General features: G+C 62.5%; 1 protein-coding gene across 1 annotated transcript in view; it reads left to right on the forward strand.

The window, feature by feature from the left end:
- LTBP4 (latent transforming growth factor beta binding protein 4) overlaps positions 1–19,199 on the forward strand; it is a 36,131-nt gene extending 16,932 nt beyond the window's left edge. Inside the window, 17 exon segments of the mRNA XM_069882284.1 lie at positions 374–505; positions 1,064–1,183; positions 1,264–1,389; positions 2,630–2,749; positions 2,820–2,945; positions 3,735–3,860; positions 6,399–6,521; positions 6,612–6,743; positions 7,801–7,926; positions 9,280–9,945; positions 10,991–11,059; positions 12,051–12,179; positions 15,602–15,748; positions 15,836–15,988; positions 16,807–17,214; positions 17,300–17,425; positions 18,871–19,199. Of these exon segments, the coding sequence (XP_069738385.1) occupies positions 374–505; positions 1,064–1,183; positions 1,264–1,389; positions 2,630–2,749; positions 2,820–2,945; positions 3,735–3,860; positions 6,399–6,521; positions 6,612–6,743; positions 7,801–7,926; positions 9,280–9,945; positions 10,991–11,059; positions 12,051–12,179; positions 15,602–15,748; positions 15,836–15,988; positions 16,807–17,214; positions 17,300–17,425; positions 18,871–18,974 (2,933 nt within the window). The 3' untranslated portion in view covers positions 18,975–19,199.
- Positions 19,200–21,188: the final 1,989 nt, after the last annotated feature.

Raw genomic sequence — 21,188 nt, forward strand, 5'->3', positions numbered from 1 at the left:
GGAAGTTCCATACGTGCGTGTGGAGGTTCCATGTATGTGTGTGGAGGCTCCATACATGCATGTGGAGGTTCCATACATGCGTGTGGAGGTTCTATACGTGCCTGTGGAGGTTCCGTACATGCGTGTGGAAGTTCCATACGTGCGTGTGGAGGTTCCATACATGCGTGTGGAGGTTCCATGTATGCGTGTGGAGGTTCCATACGTGCGTGTGGAGGTTCCATACATGCGTGTGGAGGTTCCATGTATGCGTGTGGAGGTTCCATACGTGCGTGTGGAGGTTCCATACGTGCGTGTGGATTCCCTGGAGGTTGCGTGAACGTGGGGGTTGGAGGTGGGGCTGGGGGTCTGTGAGCTGCAGCCTCGTTCCCTGCAGGCGGTGGCGGCGCCTGCGAGCGAGACCCCGAGGTCTGCGGCCCCGGTCGCTGCGTGTCCCGCGCCGGCGGCGGGTACCTGTGCCTCTGCCAGCCCGGCTTCTGGCTCGGCCCCCACGGCACCCGCTGCGTCGGTGAGGGGCACCAAGCCCGCCCCGGGACCTTCTCCAGAGACCCAGCCCACCTTCTCCATGCACCCAACCCACCTCTGCATGACCCCAACCTCCTCCAGGAACCCAACCATGCACCCAACCCACCTTCTCCATGCACCCAACCCACCTCTGCATGACCCCAACCTCCTCCAGGGACCCAACCATGAACCCAACCCACCTTCTCCATGAACCCAACCTCCTCCAGGAACCCAACCATGAACCCAACCCACCTCTCCATGAACCCAACTGTGAACTCAACCTTCTCCATGCACCCAACCCACCTTCTCCATGACCCCAGCCTCCTCCAGGAACCCAACTGTGAACCCAACCTTCTCCATGAACCCAACCCGCCTCTCCATGAACCCAACCATGAACCCAACCTTCTCCAGGAGCCCAACCTTCTCCGCTCTCCCAACCCACCTCTCCCTGCACCCAACTTTCTCCACGCCCCCAACCTTCTCCCCTCCTCCAAGCGTCTCCCTGCACCCCAACCCCCCTCTCCCTCCCTCCACCGACCCCGTGTCCCCGTCCCACCCTCAGACGTGGACGAGTGCCGCCGGTCGCCCCCTCCCTGCGCCCACGGCCGCTGCGAGAACTCGCTCGGGAGCTTCCGCTGCCTCTGCGACCCCGGCTACCAGCCGGTGGGATCCCAGTGCCAAGGTCAGCGCCCTCCCACGCTTCTCCCCCGGTGGCCTCGGCTTCTCCTGGTGGCCTCATTTCCCCCCGCGTTGTCCCCACAGACGTGGACGAGTGCGCCCGGAGCCCCCAGCCCTGCAGCCACGGCCGCTGCGAGAACTTGCCCGGTGGCTACCACTGCGTCTGCCCCGCCGGCTACCGCAGCTCGGAACCCGACGGGCCCTGTGAGGGTGAGCGGGGCCGGGGGGGTCTTCGTGGAGGCCCCACGATGGACGTCAGGGGCCCGCGGTGGTGGTGGTGGGGGTCACCGTGCCGTGGTCTCCACATGGTAGGAGGTCCCCGTGGTTTGAGGGCGCCTCGGGCGGGTCTTCTCGTGCCACCGCGTCACCGTGCCGGGATCTCATAGTCACCGTGCCACAAGCTCCCTGTCCCGTGGCCTCCAACATCTCATGGTCTTCTCATTCCATGGCTTCCCCATGCCTTGAGGTCAATGTTCCATGGTCTCCTCATCCCTGGTTCTCCTCATCCCTGGTTCTCCTCATCCCACGTTCTCCTCATCCCACGTTCTCCTCATCCCGTGGTCTCCTCATCCCGTGGTCTCCTCATCCCATACTCTCATCATCTCATGGTCCCCTCATCCCATGTTCTCCTCATCCCACAATCTCCTCATCCTGTGGCCTCCTCATCCCATGGTTTCTCCACCCCATGGTCATAGAATCATAGAATCACAGAATCAGAGAATCACTAGGTTGGAAGAGACCCATCGGATCATGGAGTCCAACCATCCCCATCAACCCCTGACCCGTGTCCCTCAGCGCCTCGTCCACCCGCCCCTTAAACCCTCCAGGGTTGGGGACTCAACCCCCTCCCTGTTCCAGGGCCCAGGGCCCCTTTCCATGAAGAATCTTCTCTTGATGTCCCATCTGAGGCTCCCCTGGTGGAGCTGGAGGCCGTTCCCCCTTGTCCTGTCCCCTCGGGAGAAGAGCCCAGCTCCCTCCTCTCCACAACCTCCTCGCAGGGAGTTGGAGAGAGCAACGAGCTCTCCCCTCGGCCTCCTCTTCTCCAGCTCCCTCAGCCGCTCCTCTTCTTCTCCAGCCCCTTCCCCAGCTCCGGGCTCTTCTCCGGAGGCTCCAGGCCCTCCAGGTTCTCCTCGGGGCCCAGAGCTGCCCCCAGGATTCGAGGTCGGGTCTCCCCAGAGGCCGAGGGAGAAGAACCTCCCTGGGGGCTGCTCCAAGCCAAGATGCCCTTGGCCTCCTTGGCCCCCTGGGCCCCTGCTGGCTCGTGTCCCACCGACCCCCCCGGGTCCTTCTCCTCCAGGGCCCTTTCCAGCCGCTCTCCTCCTCGCTGGAGCTGCCCCGGGGTTGTTGTTCCCCGAGTTCCTGCTCAGCTCTCCTCCCGTTGGTCTCGTCCCGTGGATCCGACGGGCTCGGATCCCTCTGGAGAACCTCAAGACCTTCTCCCCTCTTGCAGACATCGACGAGTGCGACCACCACCTCGCCTGCCCCGGCCAGGAGTGCGTCAACACCCCCGGTTCCTTCCGCTGCCAACCCTGCCCCGACGGCTTCCGGCTCCTCGGGGGCCGCTGCGCAGGTAGCTCCCACCCCGGGGACCTTCTCCGACCCGGCGAGGTCCCCCCCAGGTGACCCCGGTTCTCCTGCAGACGTGGACGAGTGCCTGGTGGGCTCGCCCTGCGGCCCCCACGGCCGCTGCCTCAACACCCAAGGCTCCTTCCAGTGCCAGTGCCGGCCCGGGTACCGCGCCGGGGACGCCGGAGCAGCTTGTGAGGGTGAGGAGGGACCTCCTGGTGGCACCAGGAGCCTTGTGGTGGCACCAAGGGATCTTGTGGTGGCACCAAGGGACCTTGTGTGGGTGAGGAGGAACATCATGGTGGCACCAAGGGTTCTTGTGGTGGCTCCAGGGACCTTGTGTGGGTGAGGAGGAACCTCCTGGTGGCACCAGGAGCCTTGTGGTGGCACCAAGGGACCTTGTGGTGGCATCAGGGATCTTGTGTGGGTGAGGAGGGACCTCCTGGTGGCACCAGGGTCCTTGTGGTGGCTCCAGGAGCCTCATGGTGGCACCAGGGACCTTGTGGTGGCACCAAGGGACCTTGTGTGGGTGAGGAGGAACCTCCTGGTGGCACCAAGGGTTCTTGTGGTGGCTCCAGGGACCTTGTGTGGGTAAGGAGGGACCTCCTGGTGGCTCCAGGGATCTTGTGTGGGTGAGGAGGGACCTCCTGGTGGCACCAGGGACCTTGTGTGGGTAAGAAGGGACCTCGTGGTGGCACCAGGGACCTTGTGGTGGCATCAGGGATCTTGTGTGGGTGAGGAGGGATGTTGTGGTGGCACCAGGAGCCTTGTGGTGGCACCAAGAGACCTTGTGTGGGTGAGGAGGAACCTCATGGTGGCACCAAGGGACCTCGTGGTGGCCCCAGGGACCTCATGGTGGCCCCAGGAGCCTCGTGGTAGCCCCAAGGGTCCTCGTGGTGGCCCCATGGCCGTCGTGGTGTCCCCCGGAGCCCGGTGGTGGCGGGTGGTGACGGGGACCTCCTCGGTGTCCCCTTGGGTGTCCCCCGCAGACGTCAACGAGTGCCTGGAGGGCGATTTCTGCTTCCCGCACGGCGAGTGCCTCAACACCGACGGCTCCTTCTCCTGCCTCTGCGCCCCCGGCTACCGGCCCGGCCCCCGCGGCTCCCGCTGCCTCGGTGCGTCCGTCCGTCCGTCTGTCCGTCCGTCTGTCCATCTGTCCGTCTGTCCTGGCCCTCTGTCCATCCCAGCCCTCCATCCGGCCTGGTCCTTCTGTCCGTCCCAGCCCTCCATCCATTGTCCATCCTGGTCCTTCTGTCCATCCCTGCCCTCTGTCCGGCCTCGTCCTTCTGTCCATCCTGGTCCTTCTGTCCAGCCTGGTCCTTCTGTCCATCCCTGCCCTCTGTCCAGCCTCATCCTTCTGTCCAGCCTGGTCCTTCTGTCCGTCCCAGCCCTCTGTCCATCCCTGCCCTCTTTCCATCCTGGTCCTTCTGTCCAGCCTGGTCCTTCTGTCCGTCCCAGCCCTCCATCCATTGTCCATCCTGGTCCTTCTGTCCATCCCAGCCCTCTGTCCATCCCAGTCCTTCTGTCCAGCCTGGTCCTTCTGTCCGTCCCAGCCCTCTTTCCATCCTGGTCCTTCTGTCCAGCCTGGTCCTTCTGTCCGTCCCAGCCCTCTGTCCACTGTCCAGCCTGGTCCTTCTGTCCATCCCAGCCCTCTGTCCATTGTCCAGCCTGGTCCTTCTGTCCATCCCAGCCCTCTGTCCATCCCAGTCCTTCTGTCCATCCTGGTCCTTCTGTCCATCCCCACCCTCTGTCCGGCCTCGTCCTTCTGTCCAGCCTGGTCCTTCTGTCCGTCCCAGCCCTCCGTCCATTGTCCAGCCTGGTCCTTCTGTCCATCCCAGCCCTCTGTCCATTGTCCAGCCTGGTCCTTCTGTCCATCCCAGCCCTCCGTCCATTGTCCAGCCTGGTCCTTCTGTCCATCCCAGCCCTCTTTCCATCCTGGTCCTTCTGTCCAGCCTGGTCCTTCTGTCCATCCCAGCCCTCCGTCCACTGTCCAGCCTGGTCCTTCTGTCCATCCCAGCCCTCTGTCCATTGTCCAGCCTGGTCCTTCTGTCCATCCCCGCCCTCTGTCCGGCCTCGTCCTTCTGTCCAGCCTGGTCCTTCTGTCCGTCCCAGCCCTCCGTCCATTGTCCAGCCTGGTCCTTCTGTCCATCCCAGCCCTCTGTCCATTGTCCATCCTGGTCCTTCTGTCCATCCCCGCCCTCTGTCCGGCCTCGTCCTTCTGTCCAGCCTGGTCCTTCTGTCCATCCTGGTCCTTCTGTCCAGCCTGGTCCTTCTGTCCATCCCAGCCCTCTGTCCGGCCTCATCCTTCTGTCCAGCCTGGTCCTTCTGTCCGTCCCAGCCCTCTGTCCATCCCGGTCCTTCTGTCCCCATGTCCATCCCAGTCCCTGTGTCCCCATGTCCATCCCAGTCCTCGTGTCCATCCCAGTCCCCTCCCAGTCCCCTCCCAGTCCCCTCCCACATCCTCATCTCCATCCCAGTCCCATCCCTTGTCCCCATCCCCCTCCCAGTCCCCTCCCAGTCCACTCCCAGTCCCATCCCATGTCCTCATCTCCATCCCAGTCCCCTCCCAGTCCCATTCCAGTCCCCTCCCAGTCCCATCCCAGTCCCATCCCATGTCCTCACGTCCATCCCAGTCCCCTCCCAGTGTGCTCCCAGTCCCATCCCATGTCCTCATCTCCATCCCAGTCCCCTCCCAGTCCCATTCCAGTCCCCTCCCAGTCCCATCCCATATTCTCACATCCATCCCAGTCCCCTCCCAGTCCACTCCCAGTCCATCCCATGTCCTTGTGTCCATCCCAGTCCCCTCCCAGTCCCATCCCACGTCCTCATCTCCATCCCATATTCTCACGTCCATCCCAGTCCCATCCCAGTCCCATCCCAGTCCCCTCCCAGTCCCATCCCATGTCCTAATCTCCATCCCAGTCCCCTCCCAGTCCCATCCCACGTCCTCATCTCCATCCCAATCCCCTCCCAGTCCCATCCCATGTCCTTGTGTCCATCCCAGTCCCCTCCCAGTCCCCTCCCAGTCCCCTCCCAGTCCCATTCCATGTCCTCATCTCCATCCCAGTCCCATCCCAGTCCCATCCCAGTCCCATCCCTGTCCCATCCCATGTCCTTGTGTCCATCCCATGTCCTCGCATCCATCCCAGTCCCCTCCCAGTCCCCTCCCAGTCCCATCCCTTGTCCCCATCCCCCTCCCACTCCCATCCCAGTCCACTCCCAGTCCCATTCCATGTCCTCGCATCCATCCCAGTCCCATCCCAGTCCCCTCCCAGTCCCATCCCATGTCCTCATCTCCATCCCAGTCCCATCCCAGTCCCATCCCAGTCCCCTCCCAGTCCCATCCCATGTCCTCATCTCCATCCCAGTCCCATCCCATGTCCCTGTGTCCATCCCAGTCCCATCCCAGTCCCCTCCCAGTCCCATCCCAGTCCCATCCCATGTCCTCATCTCCATTCCAGTCCCATCCCATGTCCTTGTGTCCATCCCAGTCCCATCCCAGTCCCCTCCCAGTCCCATCCCAGTCCCATCCCATGTCCTCGCATCCATCCCAGTCCCCTCCCAGTCCCCTCCCAGTGCCATCCCTTGTCCCCATCCCCCTCCCAGTCCCCTCCCAGTGCTCTCCCAGTGCCATCCCAGTGTCCTCCCCGCAGACGTGGACGAGTGCGAGGCCGGCGGCGTCTGCTGGGGCGGCCGCTGCCTCAACACCGACGGCTCCTTCGAGTGCCGCTGCCCGGCCGGATTCCGCACCGAGGCCGACCAGGCCCGATGCCGCGGTGAGGGGCGGCGGGGGGCGCCTCGCGACGGCTCCGGGGGGTCCCCGAGGTGGCACCGAGGTGGTCCTCGTCGTCCCCCTCTCCCCGTAGACGTAGACGAGTGCCAGGAGTACGGAGCGAGGCTCTGCGGCTCCCAGCGCTGCGAGAACGTCCCCGGCTCCTACCGCTGCGTCAGCGAGTGTCCTCCCGGCTTCCACCACGGAGACTCCGGGGAGTGTGAGGGTGAGTGGAGGCCGGGGGTGGGCTCCTGGGGGAACCTGGAGATGGGGATGGGCTCCAGGATGGACCTGGAGATGGGGATGGGCTCCAGGGGGGACGTAGAGATGGGGATGGGCTCCAGGATGGACATGGAGATGGGCTCCAGGATGGACCTGGAGATGGGGACGGGCTCCAGGGGGGACGTAGAGATGGGGATGGGCTCCAGGATGGATGTGGAGATGGGCTCCAGGATGGACCTGGAGATGGGGATGGGCTCCAGGATGGATGTGGAGATGGGGATGGGCTCCAAGGGGGACCTGGAGACGGGGATGGGCTCCAGGGTGGACGTGGGGATGGGCTCCAGGATGGACCTGGAGATGGGGATGGGCTCCAGGGGGGACGTGGAGATGGGGATGGGCTCCAGGATGGACGTGGGGATGGGCTCCAGGATGGACCTGGAGATGGGGATGGGCTCCAGGGGGGACGTGGAGATGGGGATGGGCTCCAGGGTGGACTTGGAGATGGGGATGGGCTCTGGGATGGACCTGGAGATGGGGATGGTCTTGGGGATCAAGATGATCTTGGGTACCAGGATGGTCTTAGAGGTTTAGGATGGTCTTGAGGATCAGGGTGGTCTTGGAGATCAGGATAAGCCTGGGGATCAGGGTGGACCTGGAGACTGGGATGGTCTTGGAGGTCAGGATGAGCCTAAGGATCAGGATGGGCACCAGGATGGACCTGGAGGTCAGGATGGGCCTGGAGGTCAGGATGGTCTTGGAGATCAGGATGATCTTGGGCACCAGGATGGTCTTGGAGGTTTAGGATGATCTTGGAGGTTTAGGATGATCTTGGAGATCAGGATGAGCCTGGGGATCAGGGTGGACCTGGAGACTGAGATGATCTTGGAGGTCAGGATGGTCTTGGAGATCAGGATGGTCTTGGGCTCCAGGATGGACATGGGGATGTGGATGGGCTCCAGGATGGACGTGGAGATGGGCTCTAGGATGGACGTGGAGATGGGGATGGGCTCCAGGATGGACGTGGGGGTGGGATTGGGCTCCGGGATGGTCTCTCTGGGCAGACGTGGACGAATGCTCCAACGGGACCTTGTGTGGGGCCCACGCCACCTGCCACAACCTCCCCGGCTCCTTCCAATGCGCCTGCGACCCGGGCTACGAAACCGCCCCCGAGGGCAACCACTGCGTGGGTGGGTGCGGCCACGGCTCCTTCCCAGCCTCCAGCCCCATCCCAACCTCCAGCCCCATCCCAGCCTCCATCCCCATCCCAATCTCCATCCCCATCCCAACCTCCAGCCCCATCCCAATCTCCATCCCAATCCCAATCTCCTCGTCCCCTTCCCATTCCCTGTATCCCAATCCCAATCTGAGCCTCCATTCCCAATCCTGATGGTGACCCCGATCTCCATCCCAGTCCCAACCTCAATCCCAATCCCCATCCCCATCGGAATCTCCTCATCCCCTCCCCAATCCCCGTGTCTCAATCCCTATCCAAGTCCCCATCATGACCCCAGTGTCCCAGTCCTGATCCCAGCCCCATCCCAATCTCCATCCCAATCCCAATGTCCTCGTCCCCTTCCCATTCCCTGTATCCCAATCCCAATCTGAGCCTCCGTTCCCAATCCAAATCCTGATGGTGACCCCAACCTCCATCCCAATCCCAATCCCCATCCCAATCGGAATCTCCTCATCCCCTCCCCAATCCCAGTGTCTCGATCCCAATCCCAATCCAAGTCCCCATCGTGACCCCAGTGTCCCAGTCCTGATCCCAATCCCAATCTCCATCCCAATCCCAATCTCCTCATCCCCATCCCAATCCCTGTATCCCCATCCCAATCCCTGTATCCCCATCCCAATCCAAGCCCCGATCGTGACCCCAGCGTCCCGATCCCGATCTCCATCCCAATCCCGATCCCTTCCTAATCCCGATCCCTTCCTAATGCTAGTCCTACTCCCGATCCCTTCCTACTCCCAATCCCTTCCTAATCCCAATCCCTCCCTACTCCCAATCCCTTCCTAATCCCGCTCCCTTCCTAATCCTAATCCCAATCCTGATCCCTTCCTACTCCCAATCCCTTCCCACTCCCTTCCTAATCCCGATCCCTCCCTATTCCCGCTCCCTTCCCAATCCCAATCCCTCCCTACTCCCGCTCCCTTCTTAATCCTAATCCCAATCCCGATCCCTTCTTACTCCCGATCCCTTCCCACTCCCTTCCTAATCCCACTCCCTTCCTAATCCCGATCCCTCCCTACTCCCGATCCCTTTCTACTCCCAATCCCTTCCTACTCCCGCTCCCTTCCTAATCCTAATCCCAATCCCGATCCCTTCCTAATCCCACTCCCTTCCTAATCCCGATCCCTTCCCAATCCCAATCCCTTCCTACTCCCGCTCCCTTCCTACTCCCACTCCCTTCCTAATCCTAATCCTAATCCCGCTCCCTTCCTAATCCCAATCCCAATCCCGATCCCTTCCTAATCCCAATCCCAATCCCGCTCCCTTCCTAATCCCAATCCCGATCCCGCTCCGGCTCCCGCCCCCTCAGACGTGGACGAGTGCCGCACTCTGGCCGGGGTGTGCGGCTCGGAACGCTGCGAAAACGCCGACGGCTCCTTCCTCTGCCTCTGCCCCGACTCCCGCCACGAGTTCGACCCCGTGGCCGGCCGCTGCGCCCCCCCCTTCACCCCGAACCCCGACTTCGAGGGACCCCAAATCCCCTTCCAGGGGCCCCAGATCCCCTTCGGAGAGCCCCAAATCCCCTTCGAGGAGCCCCGAAACACCTTCGAGGAGCCACAAAACCCCTTCGAGGAGCCCCAAAACGCCTTCGAGGGACCCCGAAACGCCTTCGAGGAGCCCCAAAATGCCTTCGAGGGACCCCAAAATGCCTTTGAGGAGCCCCGAAACGCCTTTGAGGAGCCCCAAAACGCCTTTGAGCCCCGAAACACCTTCGAGGGACCCCGAAATGCCTTCGAGGGACCCCAAAATGCCTTCGAGGAGCCCCGAAACGCCTTCGAGGGGCCCCAAAACGCCTTCGAGGGACCCCAAAATGCCTTTGAGGGACCCCAAAAGCCTTCGTGGGGCTTATCCGCCTGCTTCAGCCGCGCCTGCGAGGAGCTGGCCCCCAACGTCACCCGCGCCCAGTGCTGCTGCAGCCTCGGCTGGGCCTGGGGCGCCCGCTGCCCCCACGGCCGCTGCCCCACGGCCGGCACCGGTACCCCCCGCACCCCAAAACCTGGGGGGGGGGGCGGGATCTGGGGGGCTGAGCAAGGGTTGGGGGGCTGGGAGGACGTGGGGGGCAGGATTTGGGGTGCAGAGAGGCTTTGGGGGGCAGGATCTGGGGGGCTGAGCAGGGGTTGGGGGGCTGGGAGGACTTGGGGAGCAGGATTTGGGGTGTAAAACAGTTATTGGGGTGCAGAGAGGCTTTGGGGGGCAGGATTTGGGGGGCTGAGAAGGATTTGGGGGGCTGGAAGGACTTGGGGGGCAGGATTTGGGGTGCAGGGAGGACTTGGGGAGCAGGATTTGGGGGGCTGGGAGGACTTGGGGAGCAGGATTTGGGGGGCTGGGAGGACTTGGGGGCAGGATTTGGGGGGCTGGGAGGACTTGGGGGCAGGATTTGGGGTGTAAAACAGTTATTGGGGGGCTGGGAGGACTTGGGGAGCAGGATTTGGGGGGCTGGGAGGACTTGGGGGGCAGGATTTGGGGTGTAAAACAATTATTGGGGGGCTGGGAGGACTTGGGGAGCAGGATTTGGGGGGCTGAGCAGGAGTTGGGGGGCTGGGAGGACTTGGGGGGCAAGATTTGGGGGGCTGGGAGGACTTGGAGGGCAGGATTTGGGGGGCTGGGAGGACTTGGGGGGCAGGATTTGGGGTGTAAAACAGTTATTGGGGGGCTGGGAGGAGTTGGGGAGCAGAATTTGGGGGGCTGAGCAGGGATTGGGGGACTGGGAGGACTTGGGGAGCAGGATTTGGGGTGTAAAACAGTTATTGGGGTGCTGGGAGGACTTGGGGAGCAGGATTTGGGGGGCTGGAAGGACTTGGGGGGCAGGATTTGGGGTGTAAAACAGTTATTGGGGGGCTGGGAGGACTTGGGGGGCAGGATTTGGGGGGCTGGGAGGACTTGGGGGGCAGTTTTGGGGTTCAGGGAGGACTTGGGGGGCAGTTTTGGGGGTTCAGGGAGCACTTGGGGGCAGTTTTGGGGTTCAGGGAGGACTTGGAGGGGTCACTTTTGGGGTCTCATTTTTGGGGTCCCCCCCTTAGACGAGTACCTCGCCCTGTGCCCCCACGGCCCCGGACGAGCCCCCCAAAACCCCCAGGGGGTCCCCGAAGGTAAGAGCCCCCCCCCCAAATTTATTTGCCCCCCCTCCATTTTTACCCCTCCCCCATTCTGGGACCCCCAATTGCCCCCCCCCACTTTCTGCTCCCCCCTCACTTTTGGGGTCCCCCCTCACTTTTGGGGTGCCCCCCTCCCTTTTTACCCCCTCCCCTCTCTTTTGGGGTGCCTCCTCTCCTTTTTGGGGTCCCCCCTCTCTTTTGGGGTGCCCCCCTCCCTTTTTACCCCCTGCCTTCACTTTTTACCCCCCTCCCCTCACTTTTGGGGTCCCCCCTCCCTTTTTACCCCCTCCCCTCACTTTTGAGGCGCCCCCCCCTCACTCTTGGGGTGCCCCCCTTCACTTTTGGGGTCCCCCCTCACTTTTGGGGTGCCCCCCTCCCTTTTTACCCCCTGCCTTCACTTTTTACCCCCCTCCCCTCACTTTTGGGGTCCCCCCTCCCTTTTTACCCCCTCCCTTTTTACCCCCTCCCCTCACTTTTGGGGTGCCCCCCCTCACTCTTGGGTTGCCTCCCTTCACTTTTGGGGTCCCCCCTCACTTTTGGGGTCCCCCCCTCCCTTTTTACCCCCTCCCCTCCCCTCTTACCCCCCTCCTCTCCCTTTTTACCCCCTCCCCTCGCGTTGGGCGTGTCCCCCTCACTTTTGGGGTCCCCCCCTCTCTTTTGGGGTCCCCCCTCCCCTTTTCCCCCCCTCCCCTCCCCTTTTACCCCCCTCCTCTCCCTTTTACCCCCTCCCCTCCCCTCTTACCCCCCTCCTCTCCCTTTTTACCCCCTCCCCTCACTTTTGAGGTGCCCCCCTCACTCTTGGGGTGCCCCCCTTCACTTTTGGGGTCCCCCCTCCCCTTTTACCCCCCTCCTCTCCCTTTTTACCCCCCCTCCCCTCCCCTTTTACCCCCCTCCTCTCCCTTTTTCCCCCCTCCCCTTGCGTTGTGCGTGTCCCCCCTCACTCTTGGGGTCCCCCCCTCTCCTTTTGGGGTGTCCCCCCCCCCAGACGTGGACGAGTGCTCCGTCTTCTCCCCGGGTTTGTGCCGGGGGGGGCTCTGCCGGAACGCGGCCTCGTCCTTCACCTGCTTCTGCCCCGCCGGCTTCTTCTTCGACCCCGAGTCGCTGCGCTGCGAGGGTGAGGGACCCCCCAAAACCCACCCCGAACCCCAAAAACCCACCCGCAACCCCCAAAAACTGACCCGGAGCCCTCAAACTGGCCCCCAAACTGGCCCTGAACCCCCAAAACTGACCCTGAACCCCCAAACCTGACCCGGAACCCCCAAACTGACCCCCCAGACTGACCCTGAACCCCAAAACTGACCCTGAACCCCCAAAACTGACCCCCCAGACTGACCCTGAACCCCAAAACTGACCCTGAACCCCCAAAGTGACCACCCAAACTGGCCCCCAAACGGCCCCTGAACACCTGAACTGACCCTGAACCCCAAAAACTGACCCTGAACCCCCAAAACTGACCCCACGAACGGGCCCTGAACCCCCAAAACTGACCCTGGACCCCAAAACTGACCCCACAAACTGGCCCCCAAATGGCCCTTGAACACCTAAACTGACCCTGAACCCCAAAAACTGACCCTGAACCCCCAAAGTGACCCCACAAACTGGCCCCTAAACGGTTCCTGAATCCCCAAACAGAACCTGAACCCCCAAAACTGACCCTGAACCCCCAAACTGACCCCCCGAACTGGCCCCCAAGCGGCCCGTGAACACCTGAACTGACCCTGAACCCCAAAAACTGACCCGGAACCCCCAAACTGACCCCCCAGACTGACCCTGGACCCCAAAACTGACCCCCCAAATGGGCCCTGAACCCCCAAAACTGACCTGGAAGCCCCAAACTGGCCCCCAAACGGCCCCTGAACACCTGAACTGACCCTGAACCCCAAAAACTGACCCTGAACCCCCAAACTGACCCCCCAGACTGACCCTGAACCCCAAAACTGACCCCCCAAGTGGGCCCTGAACCCCCAAAACTGACCTGGAACCCCCAAACTGACCCCCCAACCTGGCCCCCAAACGGCCCCTGAACCCCCAAACTGAACCTGAACCCCAAAAACCCCTCCCAGCACCCCAAAACCACCCCGTAACCCACAAAACTCCATCCCAATCCCTCCCTGCACCCCAAAATTGCCCCATAACTCACAAAACTCCACCCCAAGCCCTCCCAGCACCCCAAAACCGCCCCGTAACCCCCCAAACTCCACCCCAAGCCCTCCCTGCACCCCCAAAACCTGCATCTCAATCCCTCCCTGCACCCCAAAACTCCACTCTAAGCCCTCCCTGCACCCCAAAACTCCACCCCAAGCCCTCCCAGCACCCCAAAACCGCCCCGTAACCCCCCAAACTCAACCCCAAGCCCTCTCTGCCCCCCAAAACCTGCATCCCAATCCCTCCCTGCACCCCAAAACCTGCCCCCAAGCCCTCCCAGCACCCCAAACCCGCCCCGTAACCCCCCAAACTCCACCCCAAGCCCTCCCTGCACCCCAAAACCGCCCCATAACCCCCCAAAACCTGCATCTCGATCCCTCCCTGCACCCCAAAACCTGCATCTCAATCCCTCCCAGCACCCCAAAACTCCACCCCAAGCCCTCCGTGCACCCCAACCCCCCCAAAACTCCACCCCAAGCCCTCCCAGCACCCCAAAACCACCCCATAACCCCCCAAACTCCACCCCAAGCCCTCCCTGCACCCCAAAACCTGCATCTCAATCCCTCCCTGCACCCCAAAACTCCACCCCAAGCCCTCCGTGCACCCCAAACCCCCCCCAAAACTCCACCCCAACCCCTCCCTGCACCCCAAAACCACCCCATAACCCCCCAAAACCTGCCACTCGATCCCTCCCTGCACCCCAAAACCTGCCCCCAAGCCCTCCCTGCACCCCAAAACCCCCCCCAAACTCCACCCCAAGCCCTCCCAGCACCCCAAAACCGCCCCATAACCCCCCAAAACCTGCATCTCAATCCCTCCCAGCACCCCAAGACCTGCCCCCAAGCCCTCCCTGCACCCCAAACCCCCCCCAAACTCCACCTCAAGCCCTCCCTGCACCCCAAAACCTGCATCTCAATCCCTCCCTGCACCCCAAAACTCCACCTCAAGCCCTCCATGCACCCCAAAACCACCCCAAAACTCCACCTTAAGCCCTCCCTGCACCCCAAAACCACCCTAAAACTCCACCCCAAGCCCTCCCAGCACCCCAAAACCGCCCCGTAACCCCCCAAACTCCACCTCAAGCCCTCTCTGCCCCCCAAAACCTGCATCCCAATCCCTCCCTGCACCCCAAAACTCCACCCCAAGCCCTCCGTGCACCCCAAACCCCCCCCAAAACTCCACCCCAAGCCCTCCCAGCACCCAAAAACCACCCTGTAACCCCCCAAACTCAACCCCAAGCCCTCTCTGCACCCCGAAACCTGCATCTCAATCCCTCCCTGCACCCCAAAACTCCACCCCAAGCCCTCCGTGCACCCCAAAACCCCCCCAAAACTCCACCCCAACCCCTTCCTGCACCCCAAAACCACCCCATAACCCCCCAAACTCCACCCCAAGCCCTCCCTGCACCCCAAAACCGCCCCATAACCCCCCAAAACCTGCATCTCGATCCCTCCCTGCACCCCAAAACCTGCATCTCAATCCTTCCCAGCACCCCAAAACTCCACCCCAAGCCCTCCGTGCACCCCAACCCCCCCAAAACTCCACCCCAAGCCCTCCCAGCACCCCAAAACCACCCCATAACCCCCCAAACTCCACCCCAAGCCCTCCCTGCACCCCAAAACCTGCATCTCAATCCCTCCCTGCACCCCAAAACTCCACCCCAAGCCCTCCGTGCACCCCAAACCCCCCCCAAAACTCCACCCCAACCCCTCCCTGCACCCCAAAACCACCCCATAACCCCCCAAAACCTGCCACTCGATCCCTCCCAGCACCCCAAAACCTGCCCCCAAGCCCTCCCTGCACCCCAAAACCCCCCCCAAACTCCACCCCAAGCCCTCCCAGCACCCCAAAACCGCCCCGTAACCCCCCAAACTCCACCCCAAGCCCTCTCTGCCCCCCAAAACCTGCATCCCAATCCCTCCCTGCACCCCAAAACTCCACCTTAAGCCCTCCCTGCACCCCAAAACCCCCCCAAAACTCCACCCCAAGCCCTCCCAGCACCCCAAAACCACCCCGTAACCCCCCAAACTCCACCTCAAGCCCTCTCTGCCCCCCAAAACCTGCATCTCAATCCCTCCCTGCACCCCAAAACTCCACTCTAAGCCCTCCCTGCACCCCAAAACTCCACCCCAAGCCCTCCCAGCACCCCAAAACCACCCCATAACCCCCCAAACTCCACCTCAAGCCCTCTGTGCACCCCAAAACCTGCATCTCAATCCCTCCCTGCACCCCAAAACTCCACTCTAAGCCCTCCCTGCACCCCAAAACTCCACCCCAAGCCCTCCCAGCACCCCAAACCCGCCCCGTAACCCCCCAAACTCCACCCCAAGCCCTCCCTGCCCCCCCAAAACCGCCCCTGCCCCCCCAAACGTGCCCCCTTGCCCCCCCCAGACCACGACGAATGCGGGGCGCAGGACCCCGACCCGTGCCAGGGCGGCCGCTGCACCAACACTTTGGGCTCCTACCTGTGCTCGTGCCCCCCGGGCCTCGTCCTCGACGCCTCCCAGCGCCGCTGCGTGGCCAACGACACCCACCTGGGTGAGCCCCCCCGACCCCTGGGACCCCCCCCCCCCCCCAAACCCCTCATCCTGCTCCCCTCTCTAACCTTGCGCCCCAAAACCTCAGAGGATGCGCAAGCCGTTTGCTGGCAGGAGGTCGGGGTGGATTTGGTGTGCGGAAAACCTCGTCTGGACCGGCAACTCACCTACACTGAGTGCTGCTGCCTCGCAGGGCAGGCCTGGGGCATGGATTGTGCCCTCTGCCCCGCCCCCAACTCAGGTGAACCCCCCCCGAACCCTCCTTTTTGAGGGGGACCCCCCTAAACCCCCCAAAATGGGGACCCCCTGCATCCCTGAGCATCCCTAGCGATGTGGGTACCACCAATCCTGAGCATCCCTGGAGTGCATCCCGTAATAACCACCTCGCATCCCATAATAGCCACTCTCTGCATCCCCCAGACCACTCCATTTTAATTCAGGGACCCCCCCCGAACCCCAAAACTGGGGACCCCCTGCATCCCTGAGCATCCCTAGTGCCGCGGGTACCACCAATCCTGGGCATCCCTGGAGTGCATCCCATAATAACCACCTCGCATCCCATAATAGCCACTCTCTGCATCCCCCAGACCACTCCATTTTAATTCGGGGACACCCCCCCCGAACCCCAAAATTGGGGACCCCCTGCATCCCTGAGCATCCCTAGTGCCGCGGGTACCACCAATGCTGAGCATCCCTGGCGTAGGGACCCCTTGCATCCCATAATAACGGCCTCGCATCCCATAATAGCCTCCCCACATCCCATAATAGCCACCCCCCGCAACCCCCAGACACCCCCCCCTTTAATTTGGGACCCCCCCGAACCCCCAAAATTGGGGACCCCCTGCATCCCTGAGCATCCCTAGAGCCGCGGGTACCACCAATCCTGAGCATCCCTGGAGTAGTGACCCCCTACATCCCATAATACCCACCCCTTACCCCCTCCGCCCCCCCCCCAATTATTGGGGTCCCCTCTCCCCCCCTCTAGATGTTGGGGACCCCCCCTTTTCCTTTTTGTCCCCCCTAAAACCACCTTTTCCTTCTTCCCCCCCCCCACTCCAGATGACTTCGAGTTCCTCTGCAACGCCCTGCGCCCCCCAAGTTTTGGGGCCCCCCCTTACGACTACGCCCCCCCCTTCACCCCCCCCCTCGCACCCCCTTTTCCTCCCCCCCCTTTCTCCCCCCCTCTGAACCCCGATATTTTCGGGGCGGGGGGCCGGGTCCCCCCTCTCCCTTCTTTCCGCTCCGATTACGACCCTTACCCTTTCGGGGGGGCTGGAGGGGGTGGGGGGACACCCCCACTTTATCCTCTCCCCCCTTATTATGGGGGGGGGTTGGATTTTGGGGACCCCCCACCCCTTCGAACGCGGGGACCCCGCTTCGAACCCCCCCACCCGGCGCCCCCCTGGACCTTCCAGCCCCATGGAATGAGGGAGGAGGAGGAAGAAGAGGACGATGATGATGATGAAGGTGATGGGGGGGGGGTCAAAAAAGGGGGTGAAGGGGGGAAAAAGGGGGGACCCCCCCCTCCCTGAACCCCCCAAAACTGGAACAGGGGGGCAAGAGGAATGTGGGGTGCTCAGCGGGTGCCGCAACGGCCGCTGCGTCCGCCTCGGCGACGGCTTCACCTGCGCCTGCGACCCCGGCTTCCGCCTCGACCCCGCGCACATGGATTGTAGGGGTGAGACCCCCCAAAATCCAACCCCCCCCCGACCCCGGGCACCCCAAAAATCCAGCATCCCCCCACCCCGTCCCCCCAAAATCCACCCCCCCTGCATGCCAAAAAGCCAACCGGGACCCCAAAAAGCCACCCAGGGAGCTCCAAATCCCCCCCGGAACCCTAAAAATTCACCCTTGGCACCCCAAAATCCCCCCCCGGCACCCCAAAAAATCCAACCGGGACCCCAAAAAGCCACCCTGGAACCCCAAAAAGCCACCCTGGAACCCAAAAAATCTACCCAGCGCCTCAAAAATCCAACCAGGACCCCAAGAAGCCACCCAGGGAGCTCCAAATCCCCCCCCGGAACCCTAAAAATTCACCCTTGGCACCCCAAAATCCCCCCCCGGCACCCCAAAAAATCCAACCGGGACCCCAAAAAGCCACCCTGGAACCCCAAAAAGCCACCCAGCGCCTCAAAAATCCAACCAGGACCCCAAAAAGCCAACCGGGGAGCTCCAAATCCCCCCCCGGAACCCTAAAAATTCACCCTTGGCACCCCAAAATCCCCCCTGGTACCCCAAAAAATCCAACCGGGACCCCAAAAAGCCACCCTGGAACCCCAAAAAGCCACCCTGGAACCCAAAAAATCCACCCAGCGCCTCAAAAATCCAACCAGGACCCCAAAAAGCCAACCGGGGAGCTCCAAATCCCCCCCCGGAACCCTAAAAATTCACCCTTGGCACCCCAAAATCCCCCCCGGCACCCCAAAAAATCCAACCAGGACCCCAAAAAGCCACCCTGGAACCCAAAAAATCTACCCAGTGCCTCAAAAATCCAACCAGGACCCCAAAAATCCAACCGGGGAGCTCCAAATCCCCCCCTGGAAGCCTAAAAATTCACCCTTGGCACCCCAAAATCCCCCCCGGCACCCCAAAAAATCCAACCGGGACCCCAAAAAGCCACCCAGGGAGCTCCAAATCCTCCCTAGAACCCTAAAAATTCACCCTCAGCACCCCAAAATCCCCTCCCAGGACCCCCAACCACCCCCTCCAAGATCTCTAACCCACCCCAGGAACCCCAAAACCCCTAACCTCCCCTTCCAAGATCTCTAATTCCCCCCAGGAACCCCAGAATCCCCCCCAGGACCCCCAACCACCCTCTCCAAGATCTCTAACCCCCCCGAGGAACCCCAAAACCCCCAACCTCCCCCCTCCAAGATCTCTAACCCCCCCCAGGACCCCCAACCACCCTCTCCAAGATCTCTAACCCCCCCCCAGGAACCCCAAAACCCCCAACCTCCCCCCTCCAAGGTCTCTAATTCCCCCCAGGAACCCCAGAATCCCCTCCCAGGACCCCCAACCACCCTCTCCAAGATCTCTAACCCCCCCGAGGAACCCCAAAACCCCCAACCTCCCCCCTCCAAGATCTCTAACCCCCCCTCCTCCTCTATTTCCCGCCCCCCCAAGATGTGGACGAGTGCTCGCTGGACCCCCCCTGCCCTCCCGGCCGCTGCCTCAACACCCCCGGCTCTTTCCGCTGCCTGAGCCCCCCCCCACGCCCCCATTTTTAAGACACACCCCCCCCAAAAAAAATATTTACACTCCTCCCCATATTTATTGTGTATATAGAAACGGGGGGGGGGGGCAAGGAAGGGGAGGCTGATTCTGACACCCTCCCCCCCCACCCCCCCCAAAAAAAAAAGGACCCCGGGGAGGGGAGGGGGGGCCCAGTTGTGGCTGCCCCCCCCCCCCCCTTATTTTGGGGACACCCCCCCCCTCACTGCATTTTTACAGAATAAAGGTTTTATATAAAAAATATCGTTGCTCCCTGAAATGGGACTGGGACCGCCCCCAAAATGGGATTTCTAGGACTCTTCTAGGAGCCCCAAGAACCCTCTAGAGCCCCCTGGGACCCCTTTAGGGCCTTCTAGGACCCCCAAGAACCCTCTAGAACCCCCTGGGACCCTTCAGGGCCTTCTAGGAGCCTTCTAGAACCCTCAAGATCCTCTTGAGACCCTTTTAGGACCTTCTAGAACCCTTCTAGGACCCCTGAGAACCCTCTAGACCCCCTGAATCCCCTTTTCGGCCTTCTAGGACTCCTCTAGGACCCCCAAGAACCCTCTAGATGCCCCTGAGTCCCCATTTAGGACCTTCTCGGACCCTTCTAGGATGCCCAAGAATGATCTAGACCCACCTGAAACCACTTTAGGGCCTTGTAGGACTTTTTCTAGACCCTGAGGAACCGTCTAGACACTCTTGGGACCCCTTTAGGGCCTTCTTGGACCCTCAAGAACCCTCTAGAGGCCCCGGGACGCTTTTAGGGCCTTCTCGGACCCTTCTAGGACTCCCAAGAACACTCTAGAGCCCCCTGGGACCCCTTTAGGGCCTTCTAGGACCCCCAAGAACCCTCTAGAGTCCCCTGGGATCCTTTTAGGGCCTTCTAGGACCCCCAAGAACCCTCTAGAGCCCCCTGGGACCCCTTTAGGGCCTTCTAGGACCCCCAAGAATCCTCTAGAGCCCCCTGGGACCCCTTTAGGGCCTTCTAGAAACCCCAAGAATCCTCTAGAACCCTCTGGGACCCCTTTAGGGCCTTCTCAGACCCTTCTAGGACCCCCGAAGAACCTTCTAGACACTCCTGAAACCCCTTTAGGACCTTCTGGGACTCCTCTAGGACCCCCAAAGAACCTTCTAGACATGCCTGAAACCCCTTTAGGACCTTCTGGGACTCCTCTAGGACCCCCAAGAACCCTCTTGATCCTCCTGAGACCCTTTTAGGACCTTCTAGGACCCTTCTAGGACCCCCGAGAACCCTCTAGAGCCCCCTGGGACCCTTCAGGGCCTTCTAGGAGCCTTCTAGAACCCCTAAGAACCCTCTTGATCCTCCTGAGTCCCTTTTAGGGCCTTCTAGGACCCTTCTAGGATCTCTGCGCCTTGGCCCCGCCTCCCCACGATCCCATTGGCTCCCGCCTCATAAGCCCCGCCCCCATCTCGCCTCCGCGCCCCCTCATTGGCTCCCTCCCCTCCGCCCCCGCGATCCCATTGGGTCCCGCCCCTCAAGCCCCGCCCATTTTCCCGCCTCCGGAGCCCCTTGATTGGCTCCCTCCCCTCCGCCCTCGCGATCCCATTGGTTCTCTCCCCCTCAAGCCCTGCCCCTTCCTCCCTCATTGGCGGTTGGAGCGGGGGGTGGTTAGAGGCGCCTCCAAGATGGCGGCGGGCGCGGCGCGGGGGGCGCGGGGGGCGCTGGGGGCCTGGCGGGCGGCGCTGGGCCGGGCCGCGACCACCGGGACCGGAACCGGAACCGGAACCGGAACCTCTACCGGAAGCGCCACCGGAAGCGCCACCGGGATCCCCGGCATCGCGGAGGCCGCGCTGCGGGAGCGGCTGCGGGGGCAGCAGGTGCCCGAGCGTCCCCAAGGGGCTTCTCTGAGGGTCCTGGGGGGGGGTCCTTGAGGGTCCTGGGGGTCCCCAAAGGCCAGGAGGGGTTCTAAGGGGTCCTGGGGGTCCTCAGGTGTCCCCAGGGGGCGTCTTTGAGGGTCCTGGAGGGTTCATGAGGGTCCTGGGGGTCCCCAAGTGTCCCCAAAGGTCGAGGGGTGGTTCAAGGGGGTCCCAGGTGTCCCCAAAGAGCATTTTTTAGGGTCCTGGGGGGTCCTTGAGGGTCCTGGGGGTCTTTAAGTGTCCCCAAGGGGCATCTTTCAGGGTCTTCGGGGGTCCCCAAGTGTCCCCAAAGGTCGAGGGGTGGTTCACGGGGGTCCCAGGTGTCTCCAGGTGTCCCCAAAGGGCATCTT

This window comes from Phaenicophaeus curvirostris, unplaced genomic scaffold, assembly GCF_032191515.1.
Source record: "Phaenicophaeus curvirostris isolate KB17595 unplaced genomic scaffold, BPBGC_Pcur_1.0 scaffold_93, whole genome shotgun sequence".
Lineage (NCBI taxonomy): Eukaryota > Metazoa > Chordata > Aves > Cuculiformes > Cuculidae > Phaenicophaeus > Phaenicophaeus curvirostris.